Source organism: Hippoglossus stenolepis, chromosome 15, assembly GCF_022539355.2.
Source record: "Hippoglossus stenolepis isolate QCI-W04-F060 chromosome 15, HSTE1.2, whole genome shotgun sequence".
Taxonomy (NCBI): Eukaryota; Metazoa; Chordata; class Actinopteri; order Pleuronectiformes; family Pleuronectidae; genus Hippoglossus; species Hippoglossus stenolepis.
The window spans coordinates 6,146,550-6,160,230 of record NC_061497.1 but is presented as its reverse complement, the minus strand read 5'-3'; the positions used below and the strand labels follow the sequence as shown (position 1 = coordinate 6,160,230).

The following is a 13,681-nucleotide window of genomic DNA, read 5'->3' as shown; positions in this document are numbered from 1 at the left end:
CTACCTGTTGCTTTTAGTTATTTAAATGAAATTGGCTTCATTGGGATTACTGCTGAGTTTAATCATCACATTGAAGGATGAGTCAACAATTTGTCTTAAAAACAATAGTCAAGGTTTTAAGGTTTCACTTAAAATTTAATTTGAAGACGGCAGGAAAACTATCAGAGCTCCTTATAATAAACAAAAAGGAAACATTAAATCAAAAACCCTATACAACAACTAATAATGATATAAATATCAGAGAATAAGGGAATTCATATCTTTTTGAATCTTCAGCGAGGGACGAAAATATTTTACCGTAACAATCAATTGGACAGTTTAAGAGCATGAGGAATAAAGGGGAGTTCATACCCAGTTCATGAAAAGTTAAACAAGTTTTGTTTAATTTAATTCTCCACCTGTTCACACTGGCATTTAAAAGTCCTGTTTCCAGAGCTCAAACTTAAAATGAGGATTCAACAGTCTGAAGGTCCATGAATGTTAACCCCATTTATAGTCTTTTTAAAGCTAAATTCACTTTGTGTTTCTGTCCCTCAGTTCACCTTAGATACTTTTTTTCATCTGCTGAAACTCAAACATCAAGATTAACTTTGAAAAATATCAGCTTGGTCTGACTAACTCAGACGGCTAAAGATAAACTTTGGAATTCATGTTTGAACAGAACAAGGACTGGAGATGGAATAGATTGTCGTTTGAGCCGTATTATGGTGGATCACTAAATGGTGAATCTGAAGTAGAAGATTGATTAAACCAAGAAACACCTACTGACTATTGTTCTCAGACAGCAAGGTCAATATTCTATCAAGTTTCCCTGATGAAGTCATTGGTCATTACTTCCCTGATTTTACAACACTCCCTGCGATGACTAATCGGAACAGCATGTGACATATTGGTAAGTGGTGAAACTGTAGTAATAGTAGAAGTCTGTAACCTCCGCCAAGGAGACATGTTTTACGCCTGTCTGTTTTTCTGTGTCATAACGCAGAAACTACTAACTGGATTTCCACAAAAGTTGGTAGAGGGATGAGTAAAAAGAACCGATTCAAAAGGCACATACAGGACATAATATTCACTTCCTTTCATTTCAAGATTAGATTGACTAGAGACTGTTGGGCCTTACAGAGGATATATGCTCTAATGAGTGCCATTCTAGATATAATTTTTACTTTTATTTATTCGTGAAAATAAAAGTATCGTGAGTATAAAGTTCTAAAGATTCAATAACAAACACAGGAGCAGATGCAATGAATTGCCATTAAACACCCATCTTGTATAAAGCAGGCTGTATCCCTCAAACAGCTAAAAGAAGCATGTGTCGAAACCTTGATGTCAGTGTGACCATAAAATGATATTAATATATGAGTCATGTCTCGCTGGTCAGAATCAGCACTGATAGAGACTCTGTTTATCGGTTTTAATGTTAGGAGGAAGTTGTTGAAAGAACAGCGTGTTCAAAGACGGACACATCGATGCAATTATGTGACACAATTGTTGCGTAAACAGCAGTTGCAGAAGGACTGAATCCAATTGTGATGCAAAAATGAGGGGAAAACTTGCCTAACGGCTGATTTGCTATGCCAAAGTAAAGCTTTTTATAAATTGTCTTGTAAGTAAGTACACTTTCAGCCAGTGTGTTTGCAAAGACTAAAGCATGAATATTGTCCAGCTGTAACACAAAGGTCAAGCAGAGTCACTGATAGTGACAGGTCTGATTACAGTCACGCCACCATCCACAATCAATGCGTCATCATGCTACCCTCTCGGTTAAATATTATATTGACTTTTTGAATACATTCAGTTTGACTGTAAAGAACACGCACTACAAAGCTGCATCGTGAGTTAAGTTGAAAATGTTAAGGGGGGGGGGAATCAATAAAATACAGTTTGCATATAGATCTCATTTTGTCTTTAATATCTAGATTCATATAAAAAAATAAAGCACTTCATTGGGATTACATTCAGCATTGTAATTCACATTGAAAGAATGTATCAAACTAGAGAAATGACAGGAACTAGTTTGGCGACAATTTTCCTTTACAGTGGCTTCGTGGTGTTATGTCATTTGTCTGGTGTTCTCTATCATCTGACTGGAGGAAAGGTCAGATTCTGTCACTGATGATTTTCATTGGTTTTTCACATCACCTTTTTATGGCAGCAACTGAGACGCACCACGTCACAAATCTATATCAGAACGTCCTGTAACAACTGAATGAGTTTCATTCATTTCATCCATTCTTAACTCACATTAGGTCTATCCTAAAGAAACAGTATCACAATTATAAACATTATTGGAAAATATTATTCAGCTATTCAACTATTCAGCCCTAGAAGTTTTAATCAGCATCAAAGATTGTTTGAAACATGTTCAGAAACATGTTTCAGTTTGCTGGAAAACCTCTGAATAGTGTTGTTTGTTCATAAATGCACACCACAGAAATAGCATAGCTGAATTGTGTTTCATGGTGGTCTGACTTTTCACACACTGAGATGATTTCAAAGGACGTGTTTCAGTAAATTTCCTCAAGAGACATGAATTTCACCAGCAACTTCCCACAAAGTGTAGTGCTCACGTGGTATCGAGCCTGTCCTGGTCCGGGTGCAGGTATCAGAGCGAGCAGGGGTACTTGGCCCAGGGTGGTAGTCTGCCTGTTTCGTTAGCCAGGCTCCAGTACCTCTGTCTCAGGATGAACGCTGCTGCTTTGGGTTGCCTCTGCCTGGTGAAAACACCCTTCTTGTTCCCCACCACACGGGTGATTCCTGCAGATCAACAACAACCTTGTCATGCACAGGACACAAAAACAAAGGAGCCTTTTGTCTGTTCATACGCAGATCAATTCATGTTCGAAGAGATTTTCTTTTAGAGTAAATTATGCCTCGTGTATTGGCAAAAGCAGGACAGCTAAGTTCAACTTATAAGTAATTGGAAGTGGGCAAAAATAGCTGTGTCTGTTGTCAGTCCAGGGGACAAGCTGAGAAAGTGGGCAAGAAATCAACGCTGGTGTTCCCACACTTATAGGATGCCAGTGACACCTTTGGTATGACTTTCTAAAACGTATACAGTACGTTAAGCTTGAACAATGCAAAAAGAATGCAGAGCACCAACTGAATGTATCTGTATGTGTAGTAGTTTAAAGTTTGTCATATGCAACTTAACACAGGGTCAACGGTACGATGAAAAGAGTTAGTTGAGAAGGACCGGTCAGCTCAGCAGTGCAATTAGAGCAAAAGTTGAATTTAGATAAAAAGTATTCAGTATAAAGACCTTCATATAAAGAAAAAGTCAAATACAGTACTTGACTATAAAACTATACACATTCAAGTATGTACCCATGTATGCAGAAAAGTAAGAGAATATCTGCATTTATGTATCCACTTGTCTTAAATATGGTCAGATCATCATCTGATCTATGAGCAAACAATCTATTTTAACTAATAACACACACATTGTATGATTTTTATCCATATTAAATACATCACTCAAACATTCACGGTGTATGTTGGGAAAAGTATGTGAAACGTTTAGCTGATGACGTCAAAGAAAGTTGTTTGTTGTCATGAGTTACAAAAACTTGGAGTTTGACAAAGAAACATTCTGAGTTTGCTTTTTACAAGAAGCATCTGCTGATGTGAAGCATGTCTCGCAAAAAAGAACTCAGAAGAATTCTTAAATTTTTTTTTGATATGTAAAATGTTGGAAATGTTAAAGTGATTTTGAAGACTGTGAAAATTCATCTGTCCACAGTCAGACACATTAGCAGCTTTCATACGTGCACTGAACTTCGGATAATCTCCTGCATATTATCCGGAAGGGCTGTATGTGAGAACACAAATGTCCGCGAGAGTTGCTCCAGACCATTTCCAGAGTTTCTCCTTCCAGCCCTCGAGTAAGAACTCAAGATAATGTCCGAACAAGCTCGTGAGAATACAGCAGGATATTATCCAGAGGATTCACCGTGAGCGTCTTGATGACCCAGGTCAGAAGAGATGCAGTGGACTGACCTGAAGAGAAACATTCTCAAGCACGTGTGTGGGAATAATGTTTTGTGCAGGTCTGAGCTTCAGTTTCTGAAAAGTTGTTTGAGGTCATTATTCCTGCCAAAGGAGTTGGACCAGTTAAGATGACTTCTTCCAGCAGTACTGTGAAGGTTTAATGGGTGTGGTCCATAAACACACAAAAGACTATAATTGTTAGTGTGTTTGTCTATACATGTTACTTAGATGAAGATCAGATTATATTTTATTACAATTTAAAGGGATAATTCACCCAGAAATGAAAACACCTGGATGACACCACACGAGCAGTATGGAGGCATGTTATGGTTTTTCTGTTGTTTTATTACATCTGAAGAATCGATCACCATTTACTTCAATTGATTCAATTCTGCTCTAACAAAGTTTACCACTGAGACTCCAGAAGTGTTTTGTGGACTCAAACATCTCACCCACCCCTCCATCAGCATAGTGGTGAGTAGATGATGAATGAATTTTCATTTTTCAGTGAAGTATCCCTTTAATGCAAGATGTCAGTATCATATAAGAAAGTGAAACTTGGGAAATGTGAAGAAGTAAAGAAACCTGGTTATTAATATCCCTGTATGATTCTCACATCAGGTTCCTGTTCATCTGTGCAGGAGTCTCTTCTGACTCCTCCACATCCCACACAATCATTTGTCTCATACTGAGCTGCAGGTTTTAGCACTATGAGGCTTTCACTTATTGATATCTAGACTTTATGATCTGATGTTTATTGTAATTCTATTTTTGGAACCCTTTTTCCATAATATAATTTACAATTACAAGCATTTTAGGTCTGCATTATAATTAGTTCCAAAAAATATTTAGATTTTGCAGGTAAATATCGGAGTTTGCATATTCTCCCTGTGTCAGTATGAGTTTTCTTCAGGTACCTCGGCTTCCTCCCACAGTCCAAAGACATGTAGATTGCTCTTAGGTTATTGAAGCCCCCTTTTCTACTGGTCAAAAAACTGAATGGGCTAATTTGGTATAGGGATGGGGAAGTATATAGGGTTAGAGCGCTCTGAGGGTTAACCCTTTTTTTTAGCAAAAAAACCCCCATAACAATATACGTATTACACCAGTGGAAAGACGTTATGACACAACGTGATTTAGGTATGCATGCTTTAGGCTTAACTATCCAATAGGATGCGAACACCTACATGTAACAAAGAGAGTGACAGCACTTCTAGCCATTCATGGATCTGCTGTTAGAATGGGTGACGCAATTAGAGGGATTGTTCATGTTACTCTGTTGGCATTTGTATATTGTTCCACCTGTAGTGTCCCTCTCAGCATCAGGTGTTAATGCAGGGTGAGCAGTGTGTGTTGTTCTACAGGTTGCTGTGCTTTGCGGCTCTCGTACCTTGTGCAGTCATGAAATCAGCAAAGTTCCAGATAAGTTCACCGACAACATACTGCCTCCTCTTCTGGTCAAACACGTCGTGGTAGTTCTGCAGGACAACCTTCTGGTACTCCTCAGTAAACATCATGGGTGGGTCCTGGAGCATGAAAAGAAAGCTGTCTTAGGAGACTACAAAACATGAAAATATAACTGTTGAGTCATTGAATGTGCATGTGTGTTATTCCTCACACTGTGAAGCCCTGGCACTGCATCTGCCCCATATTCGCTCTGAATGATGGGTTTCTGGTACTTTCCATACCAGTTCTCAAACTGAGTGTTGAGCTGGATGGAGATGACCTCCAGGTGGCCTGGATCATGGTACCAGGAGAAGTAACTGTTCACACAGATCACATCCACATAGGGAGCCTGGGGACATGATAGAATACATGACTTACAGAGATACTTAAAACACAGTTTGATAAACAGAAATCTCAAATAAAGACTGTGACAATAACCTCAACTCCTTATAGATTCACATTTTCAAGAAGTAGCAGTTATATAGTTTCGTGCATGACATGTGGAGACTTTTTCACCAAGACAGGGCGTTGCAGCAGTGTCTGCTCACAAGTTCAGAGTTGGCTGCCCTTCAGTAAATTAACAGCGTTGGAATCATGAACTCAGAGAAACTATGTTCACCAAGCCAGGGGCCATCACAACTTCGGGGCTGCAGTAGTCAGTGTTTCTAATCAGAGGCTTTAAGATACAAACATCAGCCCTAAAGACATTACTCACAGCACAGGAATGTGAAAAACTCTCAAGGATGTCAACAAGAGCTTCAGAATTTGAGCAGATAAAACTCTGAAGGATAACTTGACAACCCAACTTTTACTCCCTTATTTTTCCACCAAGCACTGCATTTGATTCACCAGAGACCATAACGATATTGTACAAGAAGATTCAGTCAAGTGTCACGATCAGAGTTGCAGCACTGAGAGGCACAAAATTCAATTTTTTGCCCCTTTTTTTTTCTGTAAATGTTCTCCACATGAACGGGTAAAAAAAAACGAAAGGCCGCTGCACAAGGTGCATGATTCAGAAGGGTAGTCACCTAATCATGGGTGTGTTTCGGGTGCAACATACAATAAAACCAATCAGAGCTCCACCTGCCATTCTCTTTCAAATCCACCTTAGCAGATAGCTATTTTGAGGGTTTGCATTAGGATTGATTTGCCCGGTAGTAGAAAGAACACAGCAAAGGAAATTGAATACGGAAGATGTGGACAAACTATGTTTTAACAAGCAGTGTGTATTCAAATTGTGCACCCAACGATGCAGGTGAAAGGCTGTACAGTGAAATACTGCGCCATTGACTTCAAACCTGGTTTTGGTTAGTTATAAGTTAAAATGCTTTCCAGTGCCTTAAGATAGCATGCACCAACAACACATCACGTGTCTGACCACAACTAATTTTCTCACCTGGGTGTACTGCTGATATTGTAATGAGAAAAGACTCACCCCTTTGTCCCTAGCATAGTTACTATCTGTGATGTAAGTGACAGGCCGGGTAGGGTCCAGAGCTTTGGTGTGTTTTATCAAGGTTCTGGAGGAAAAACAAAGGGGAGTCAATTGTAAATGTAAAAACAGTTGAATCAAAAGTTACACATGAATTTGTGCCCTAGATTTCCTGTATATGTTCACTCTGCCCACCACACACATACAGTCCTATACTGCCCTCCTGTCTCCCTGAAACCTCGGGTCATTACTGAGCTCCAGTTTTGACTGTACAGGGCGGCTCCATTACTACTCGCACTGCATTCCATGCATTAGTGTACAGGGATAGGCTGCTGTGACTGACAGACAAATCAGTACCTCTGTTACAGACACCCATGCAGACAGCTCACAAATGCCCTACATTTTTTGGTCATTCAGGGGTGTCGTGATGACACATTTCTTCTCGGTCTCTACACTGTTGACTATCAAATAAAGGCAAAATGCAAAACAAGGGGAAACATCTAAAAAGTAATACAAGTATTTCCAGCAACAGACAAGCCAAAAAGTCACATTGTGTGTGAATAATTATTTCATGGGTGGGTCCATTCAGTGCAGTGCTTCACATCTAAAAACACACCAACACTCACTTGAAATAAAATTCAGCAGGTGGCATCTCCGAAGCGGGCTCGTTGGCCACTGACCACATGACTACAGAAGGATGGTTCTTGTCCCGACGTACAAGCTCATCCATGACGACCAGGTGATGGTTGAGGGAGGCGTTTCTAAAACTACGACTAGTTCGGCAAAGTACAAAGACAGAGTATATTAGAAAAAAATTATCGAATGTGTGGCTTGGAAAAAGTTGTACATTTTCAACTTGGCTTCTAAAACACATTCATGTATCTTAACACAATTTAACACAAAGACTATGAGTCTACCACCATACTGGCAGCTCTGTGGTACTGTGCCTGGGAACATGCTCACAATGACAATGCTAATATGTTTATTTAGTAGCTATAAAGTTAATCATGGTCACCAATGAATTTTTTTAATGTGTAAGCAAACTGAAGTGCATCCGGGATTTATGATAATGGTGATTCTTTTTGCAGGTATTTAGACATAAACTGGAATTTTGACCTCATAATGGTGTTATTTGTAATAAAAGTGAAGGGTGCATCACAGTGATTCAAATTCATCCCGATGGGGACATGAATGTGTGTTATAAATTTGAATGTTTTTCAATCAATACAATGCTGGGATATTTAACTGCAAAAGAATCGACAGCTTCGATCACTGGGATAAGATGTGTAAAGGTAAAAATAAAACAATCTAAATGCTGAGCTGTTTCTGAGCAAATCAAACTGAACTAACCTGCATTTAATTAATTCAACTGGATGAACTTTCATTTAGTTTTTCACTAAAATACTAGTGGTTTTGTTAGTGGGTGAGTCCAGTGTTAAATGTAGCCTGCATCGCACAATACTTTAAATTGGGTGAGGTTTCCAGCATGTATATTCATTTTGTGGCTCAAATTAAACAGCAGACATGAGGTTTTCAAGAATAGTGATAGCGAGCATCAGGGGTAAGTTGGTGATCTGTCCTCATAAACTGGTTCTAAAAGTAAAATGGTAATGCTGTTGACCCCTTTGAAATGTCACCCAAAGGTCAGAGACACTCACATGTCTTTGATGCCCACTCCCGGACACTCATCGATCACTACGATGCCGTGACGATCACACATCTGCAGGATCTCCTCAGCGTACGGGTAGTGGCTGGTGCGGAACGAGTTGGCCCCCAACCACTTCAGTAAGTTAAAGTCCTTGATAATCAGGGGCCAATCCAAGCCTTTACCTCGAATCTAACACGCAAGGTCAACAGAAGAATTGCATTAGATTACTGAGCTGGATCCACTTTTTCCAGAACATATCTTTAGTTAACATATTCATGTCTATTAATCAGAAATTGTCTGAAGATGCTACTGCAGCTAGCGTAAGCATTGGGAACGGTAAGCTTCCTTCAATGAGACTGAATGAGACTAGTTCCTCTTGTTAAGGATTTGCTGCCCTCTAGTGGTACTCACGTCAGAATCCTCATGTTTATTGACTCCATGGAAGTAGAAGGGCTTGTTGTTGATGAGGAACTTGGTGCTGGTCACGTTAACAGTGCGGATGCCGACTGGTAGAGAGTACACATCTTCATAAGTTGATCTCTCATCGGCTGCCATTAACTGAACCTGGAATTAGAAGTGAACAAGTGGCAATTTCAAAAAGTTGTATTTCTCGGTATCTCAGCCAGATCCTGCAGACCGGTACACATGCGTACCGGACCGAAAGGCCCATACCAGAAATTTTCGGTTCAGATACATGTATCATTACACCCCTAATGATTACACAACTACAGTGAGTTCAGAAGATCATTCACAACTTACACCTCAAGTGCCCTTCAAGTTAACGACATGCAGCTAAAACGCTCATGTGGACTGAGATTGTTTTAGTTTTTAAACGCTGGTTTAAAATGAAAACATATTAGTATGGATGTAGCCAGTGATCTGACGCTTGAAGCAAACTAAGTCATTTTGTCATGCAGGCTGTCTTACCTCCAAAGTGTAAAGATAACCTGGACTCTCATGCATCAAAAACGGCCACCACAGATTGACATCCACTACTTTGAGCACTCCAGATGGTTCACTGGAGGAGGCCACAGACTGTCTGTCTTTGTCCAGCAGAGTGACCTTCAGGGTGGCTGAAGTAGCACCTTGGACTGATACTGCGTATTTGACCAGACCTAAATCACAGGAGCAAACACTTATGTATAATGAACAGACATAAACTACAATTTTTGTAAATCACCAGTTTGCATGTTAGAAATTAAATAAATAAGTTGTTTAGTTGCATTAATTTACCAGTGTTATCCAAGAAGTCAGTCACCACAGTGATGTCATCCACATACGCTTTAGGAGTAGTGTACAGCAACACAGGACGATGTAGCCCAGCATAGTTGAAGAAATCAAAGTAGATGTTTTGCACAAAAAAACCTTTAGGATACCTGTAGAGCAAATACACTGTAGTGGGCATTTTCACTTTTTTTTTTAAAGCATTTAGTTGATTAGTTTAGAGAAAAAATGTTAGTTGCAGCCTGACACCAAAGTCTGAATCTCTAAATCAAATGCCTCTAAAACTATAAAAGATGTTAAAATATACGGTGTTGCAGCCGAATCCAATACAAGTAACTGGTGACCACTTCTTCAGACGTAATAAAACAACAGAAAAAAACACAACATGCCTCAATACTGCTCGTGTGGTGTCATCCGAGTGCCCGGAAAAAAATCTCACCCTTGGGCGAGAGTTTGTGTGCAGTGTGTTGTCCGGTGTGTATGTGAACGTGAATGTTGCTCCGAGAAGTGTTTTATGGACTCAAATACTTCACCCCCCGCTCCATTGGCATAGTGGTGAGTAGATAATGAGTGCATTTTCATTTTTCTGTGAACTATCCCTTTAAGATTTTGCATCAAATCAGTGTTTTATTTAACACTTTGGAGAGTGAGGTTACTTGGTGCGGTCATCCATGTGCTGGATGTTTCCTGGAGGAAGCGTATCCAGAGTCAGGGTGTTGTTGACAGCGATGGTGATCCTGCATGGCGAAGTAGGGTCCTTGCGGATTACACTGCCTATATCAGCCTCAAAAGGAAGATGGCCACCTTTATGCTCTGTCACTTTCACCCCGTTCACCCACTGCAAAGGTGGAGAGAACAGGTAAAGAGTGATTTTTTTTTTTTTAATAAGACAGAAAGTTAAGTTTGAAAGGGGGGGGAGACAACAGGGGGTGACATGCTGAGGCTCCAAGCCTCAAAATGGGGCGCAAGCTCTATCAGGTAAGCTATACAGCCCCCATAGAGAGTGATTTAGACGAAGGATGATGACATGAACTTAGTAGTTGGCTTTAACACATTGACTGGCTATTGAAAACTTGCTAGAGTTGATAGGAAGGAGACTTGTGTGATACTCACCACCACTGAATAATAGTGAGCACTTCCCACTCTGAGAACCACTCTGGTTCCCTCATCTGCGACCCAGCGGGCAGGCACCACCACCTCTCGCTCGTACCACACCCAGCCAATGAAATCTCTTAGTGCGGGGTCCTGGGTGATGTCATTGTAGCTGGCAGGAACCGGCATGTCAATCACTGGGCCAGTCTAGGGGAAATGAAGCAATCAATTTCAGTGAACATTGTTTTACTTCTAACACTGTAACAGATTATAAATCTCTGTTGGACCCAAGCCTGAGGGTCCAGGACCTCACAACATTAACCTGAGAGGTCAAAAGATGATCAAAGTTTTAGTTCATAAATACAATGGATCACAGTGGACATTAAGACTAAAATCATGGGGTAAATGACACCACAGCAGCAGTATGGAGGCCTTTTATTTTTTTTCTGTGAAAAAGAATCATTCACCATTTACTTAAATTGCGTTGAGTTTACCCCTAAAACTCCAGAAGTGTTTTGTGGACTCGAATAATTCACCAACCCCTCTATAGTGGTGAGTAGATAATGAGTAAAATCTGTGTAGCGCCACGAAAAATCACTTGGTCGTACCGGTGCACCTGCATTAACCTGCTCTGTCTCTCATCTCCTCTCAGGCCCAGGGCCCCGCCCCCTGTCACTCACCGACTGACACACTGTGTCAGTGAAGTAGAGATAAAAGAGGAGAACCCGTTAACGTTAACAAGGCGGTACATGTCGGACAGTGGCAACATAAGTGTGAATACAGAGTTTCAACGATGGACCACCAATGATAAATTATTTGCGCAGCTGTTTCAGGATCAAAGCAGAAGCAGTGGTTGGTTTGAGTCTCTGTCTTAGTGTCCTCCCTCCACACTCCTGCTGACCTGAGCTCACTTTACACTTTACCAATAAACACCAACACTAATCACAAGTTATCAGGACCAGAACTGAACTGAAGTTTAATTCGGTTTGTTTGATTGCTCCAGTGTTCGTGACCACACACACACACACACACACACACACACACACACACACACACACACACACACACACACACACACACACACACACACACACACACACACACACACACACACTGAGGAAACGCTGGAATATTAACCTAATACAATACAAAGCTAAAAGCTCATGTAAATCATAACCAGCCCATCCTGTTTACTAACATATATCTTGTACCTGATGTTTAATATTTATTCAGGAGCAACTTTTGTTAACAGCGCCTGAGAGCCCTAGAGGTAGTAGTAGGATGACGCCGAGGACGACTGCTGTGTCTCAAGCTCCCCCATTCTATTTTTTGTTGTTGTGTGTAGTTTTCTTTCTAAATATTTTTGAGCATGGTTAGAGGGACCCAAGAATTTCATAGCCAGCGACTGCTGTATGTAATTGTTGTGCACATGAATAATAAAGTCTTGAAGTCATTTTATTTATTGTAGGGGTCATGAGGTGTCAAAAAGCAGACTGCTTAATTCTAAGGTGTCCCAGGCCATAAAGGAAGGAGCCATTATAATTATCACTTTGTTTTAATGGGCTACATGTTGATCTGGTATAAAGTTGGACATTGGATGGTAAATAATGATTTTGGCAAACAGTTTTTTTCTTGGCTGTTGTGACAATAACAGACTGATAGCAACAGCGGAGGATCCATGTTTTTTCCTAAATCAGGGGCCATAAAGGGGCCGCAATTTACACAGCGGGGCCGATTATATGTCCAACATCCATGAACTTACTGATTAAGTAAGGTGCACATTTAAGTCATTGCTTGTTTTCTGTCAGCTCTCTAGCTTTGAGCAAAGCCGCACACCATTGAATACATTTTGAAATGTGTTCCTTTATTAACCACACTGTGTTCTTCAAAAATAATTAGAAAATAAAAATCCTCATTTTGGGGTTAGTACTGTTAGTAAGTGATTAAACAATTTGAATAAAGAAGGGGCACTGAAGGGGCCAATCAGATTTCGACTAGGGCCAGTGATCCACCTGGCCCCGCCCCCTCTAAACGGTCTCAGTAGTGTAACGTGTTGTTGTTAATGTGTCTTATGCTGAGAAGTTGTCGGTCTATAAACGGCTGCATGATGTTTACAGGTTGTGCATCAGTGCAGATGAGTGTAGGTGAACTCCACAGACATTTCAAACTCTTGATCTAAACAGTGAGACAAACAGAGCTGCTGCTTCGCCGCGTCCCGCTCACCTCTGCCAGGCGGCTCTGGTACCATGCCCTGTCGAAGCCCTGGTTCCTGTTGGGGGACATGTCCGCCCTGAAGTCCCAGCGGCCGCTCAGCTCCTTCAGCTCTCTGGAGGAGGACTCCCGGGGGAAGAGCAAGCCGCCGCTCAGCGGACACACCGCGTCCATCATGGCCCACACACACAGAGCCCCGAGCACGGCGGACACCGCAGGTACACACATCGTGCACATACTGAACCTGCGGCCACTACAACAAACTCTTCTTCCTCATTCGGTCACGTGTAATCCCTCTGTAGTCACGTGACCATAGAGCCGCTTTCCCTGCAGTCGGAAATTTAAAACTTAAATTAAACATAGTTGAAAGAATCCCCCTAGAATATATAATAAAATAAATGTATGAGACTTGCTCATGCCTGACACAACACTCTACATATTGTGAGATCATTTATTGAATATTTGTGTCACATTAAATACTTTTTTTAATATGTCAGTTAATGCTATTTGGAAGTTAAATTTCACAGGAAGCACCTGAAGCGTCCTGTCTTCTTTCCCCACCAAATTAAAAGCCTCGACCTAGCAGATGTCAAGGTCGTCATCAATAGAAATAAAGAGAATAAACAATCTATAAC

At 40.7% G+C, this 13,681-nt stretch overlaps 1 protein-coding gene across 1 annotated transcript; it reads right to left on the bottom strand.

Moving 5' to 3' along the window:
* Positions 1-1,891: 1,891 nt before the first annotated feature.
* Positions 1,892-13,334, bottom strand: gusb (glucuronidase, beta). Its single transcript, XM_035177846.2, has 12 exons — positions 13,059-13,334; positions 10,857-11,042; positions 10,400-10,581; positions 9,753-9,895; positions 9,447-9,634; positions 8,931-9,083; positions 8,530-8,708; positions 7,498-7,644; positions 6,875-6,959; positions 5,609-5,785; positions 5,381-5,516; positions 1,892-2,757 (listed from the first exon to the last, which is right to left on the bottom strand). Exons 1-12 carry the CDS (start codon positions 13,281-13,283, stop codon positions 2,606-2,608), a joined length of 1,953 nt encoding a protein of 650 aa, XP_035033737.1. The 5' UTR covers positions 13,284-13,334; the 3' UTR covers positions 1,892-2,605.
* Between the last annotated feature and the right edge of the window lie 347 nt (positions 13,335-13,681).

What these genes read in the sequence shown, in the direction of transcription:
- gusb (XM_035177846.2), bottom strand. Translation starts at nt 13,283, where the DNA reads ATGTGCACGATGTGTGTACCTGCGGTGTCCGCCGTGCTCGGGGCTCTG. An exon ending in ACCAGAGCCGCCTGGCAGAG is followed by an intron (nt 11,043 to 13,058) that starts GTGAGCGGGACG and finishes CATTTCCCCTAG; the next exon opens with ACTGGCCCAGTGATTGACAT. An exon ending in CTCACTATTATTCAGTGGTG is followed by an intron (nt 10,582 to 10,856) that starts GTGAGTATCACA and finishes CCACCTTTGCAG; the next exon opens with TGGGTGAACGGGGTGAAAGT.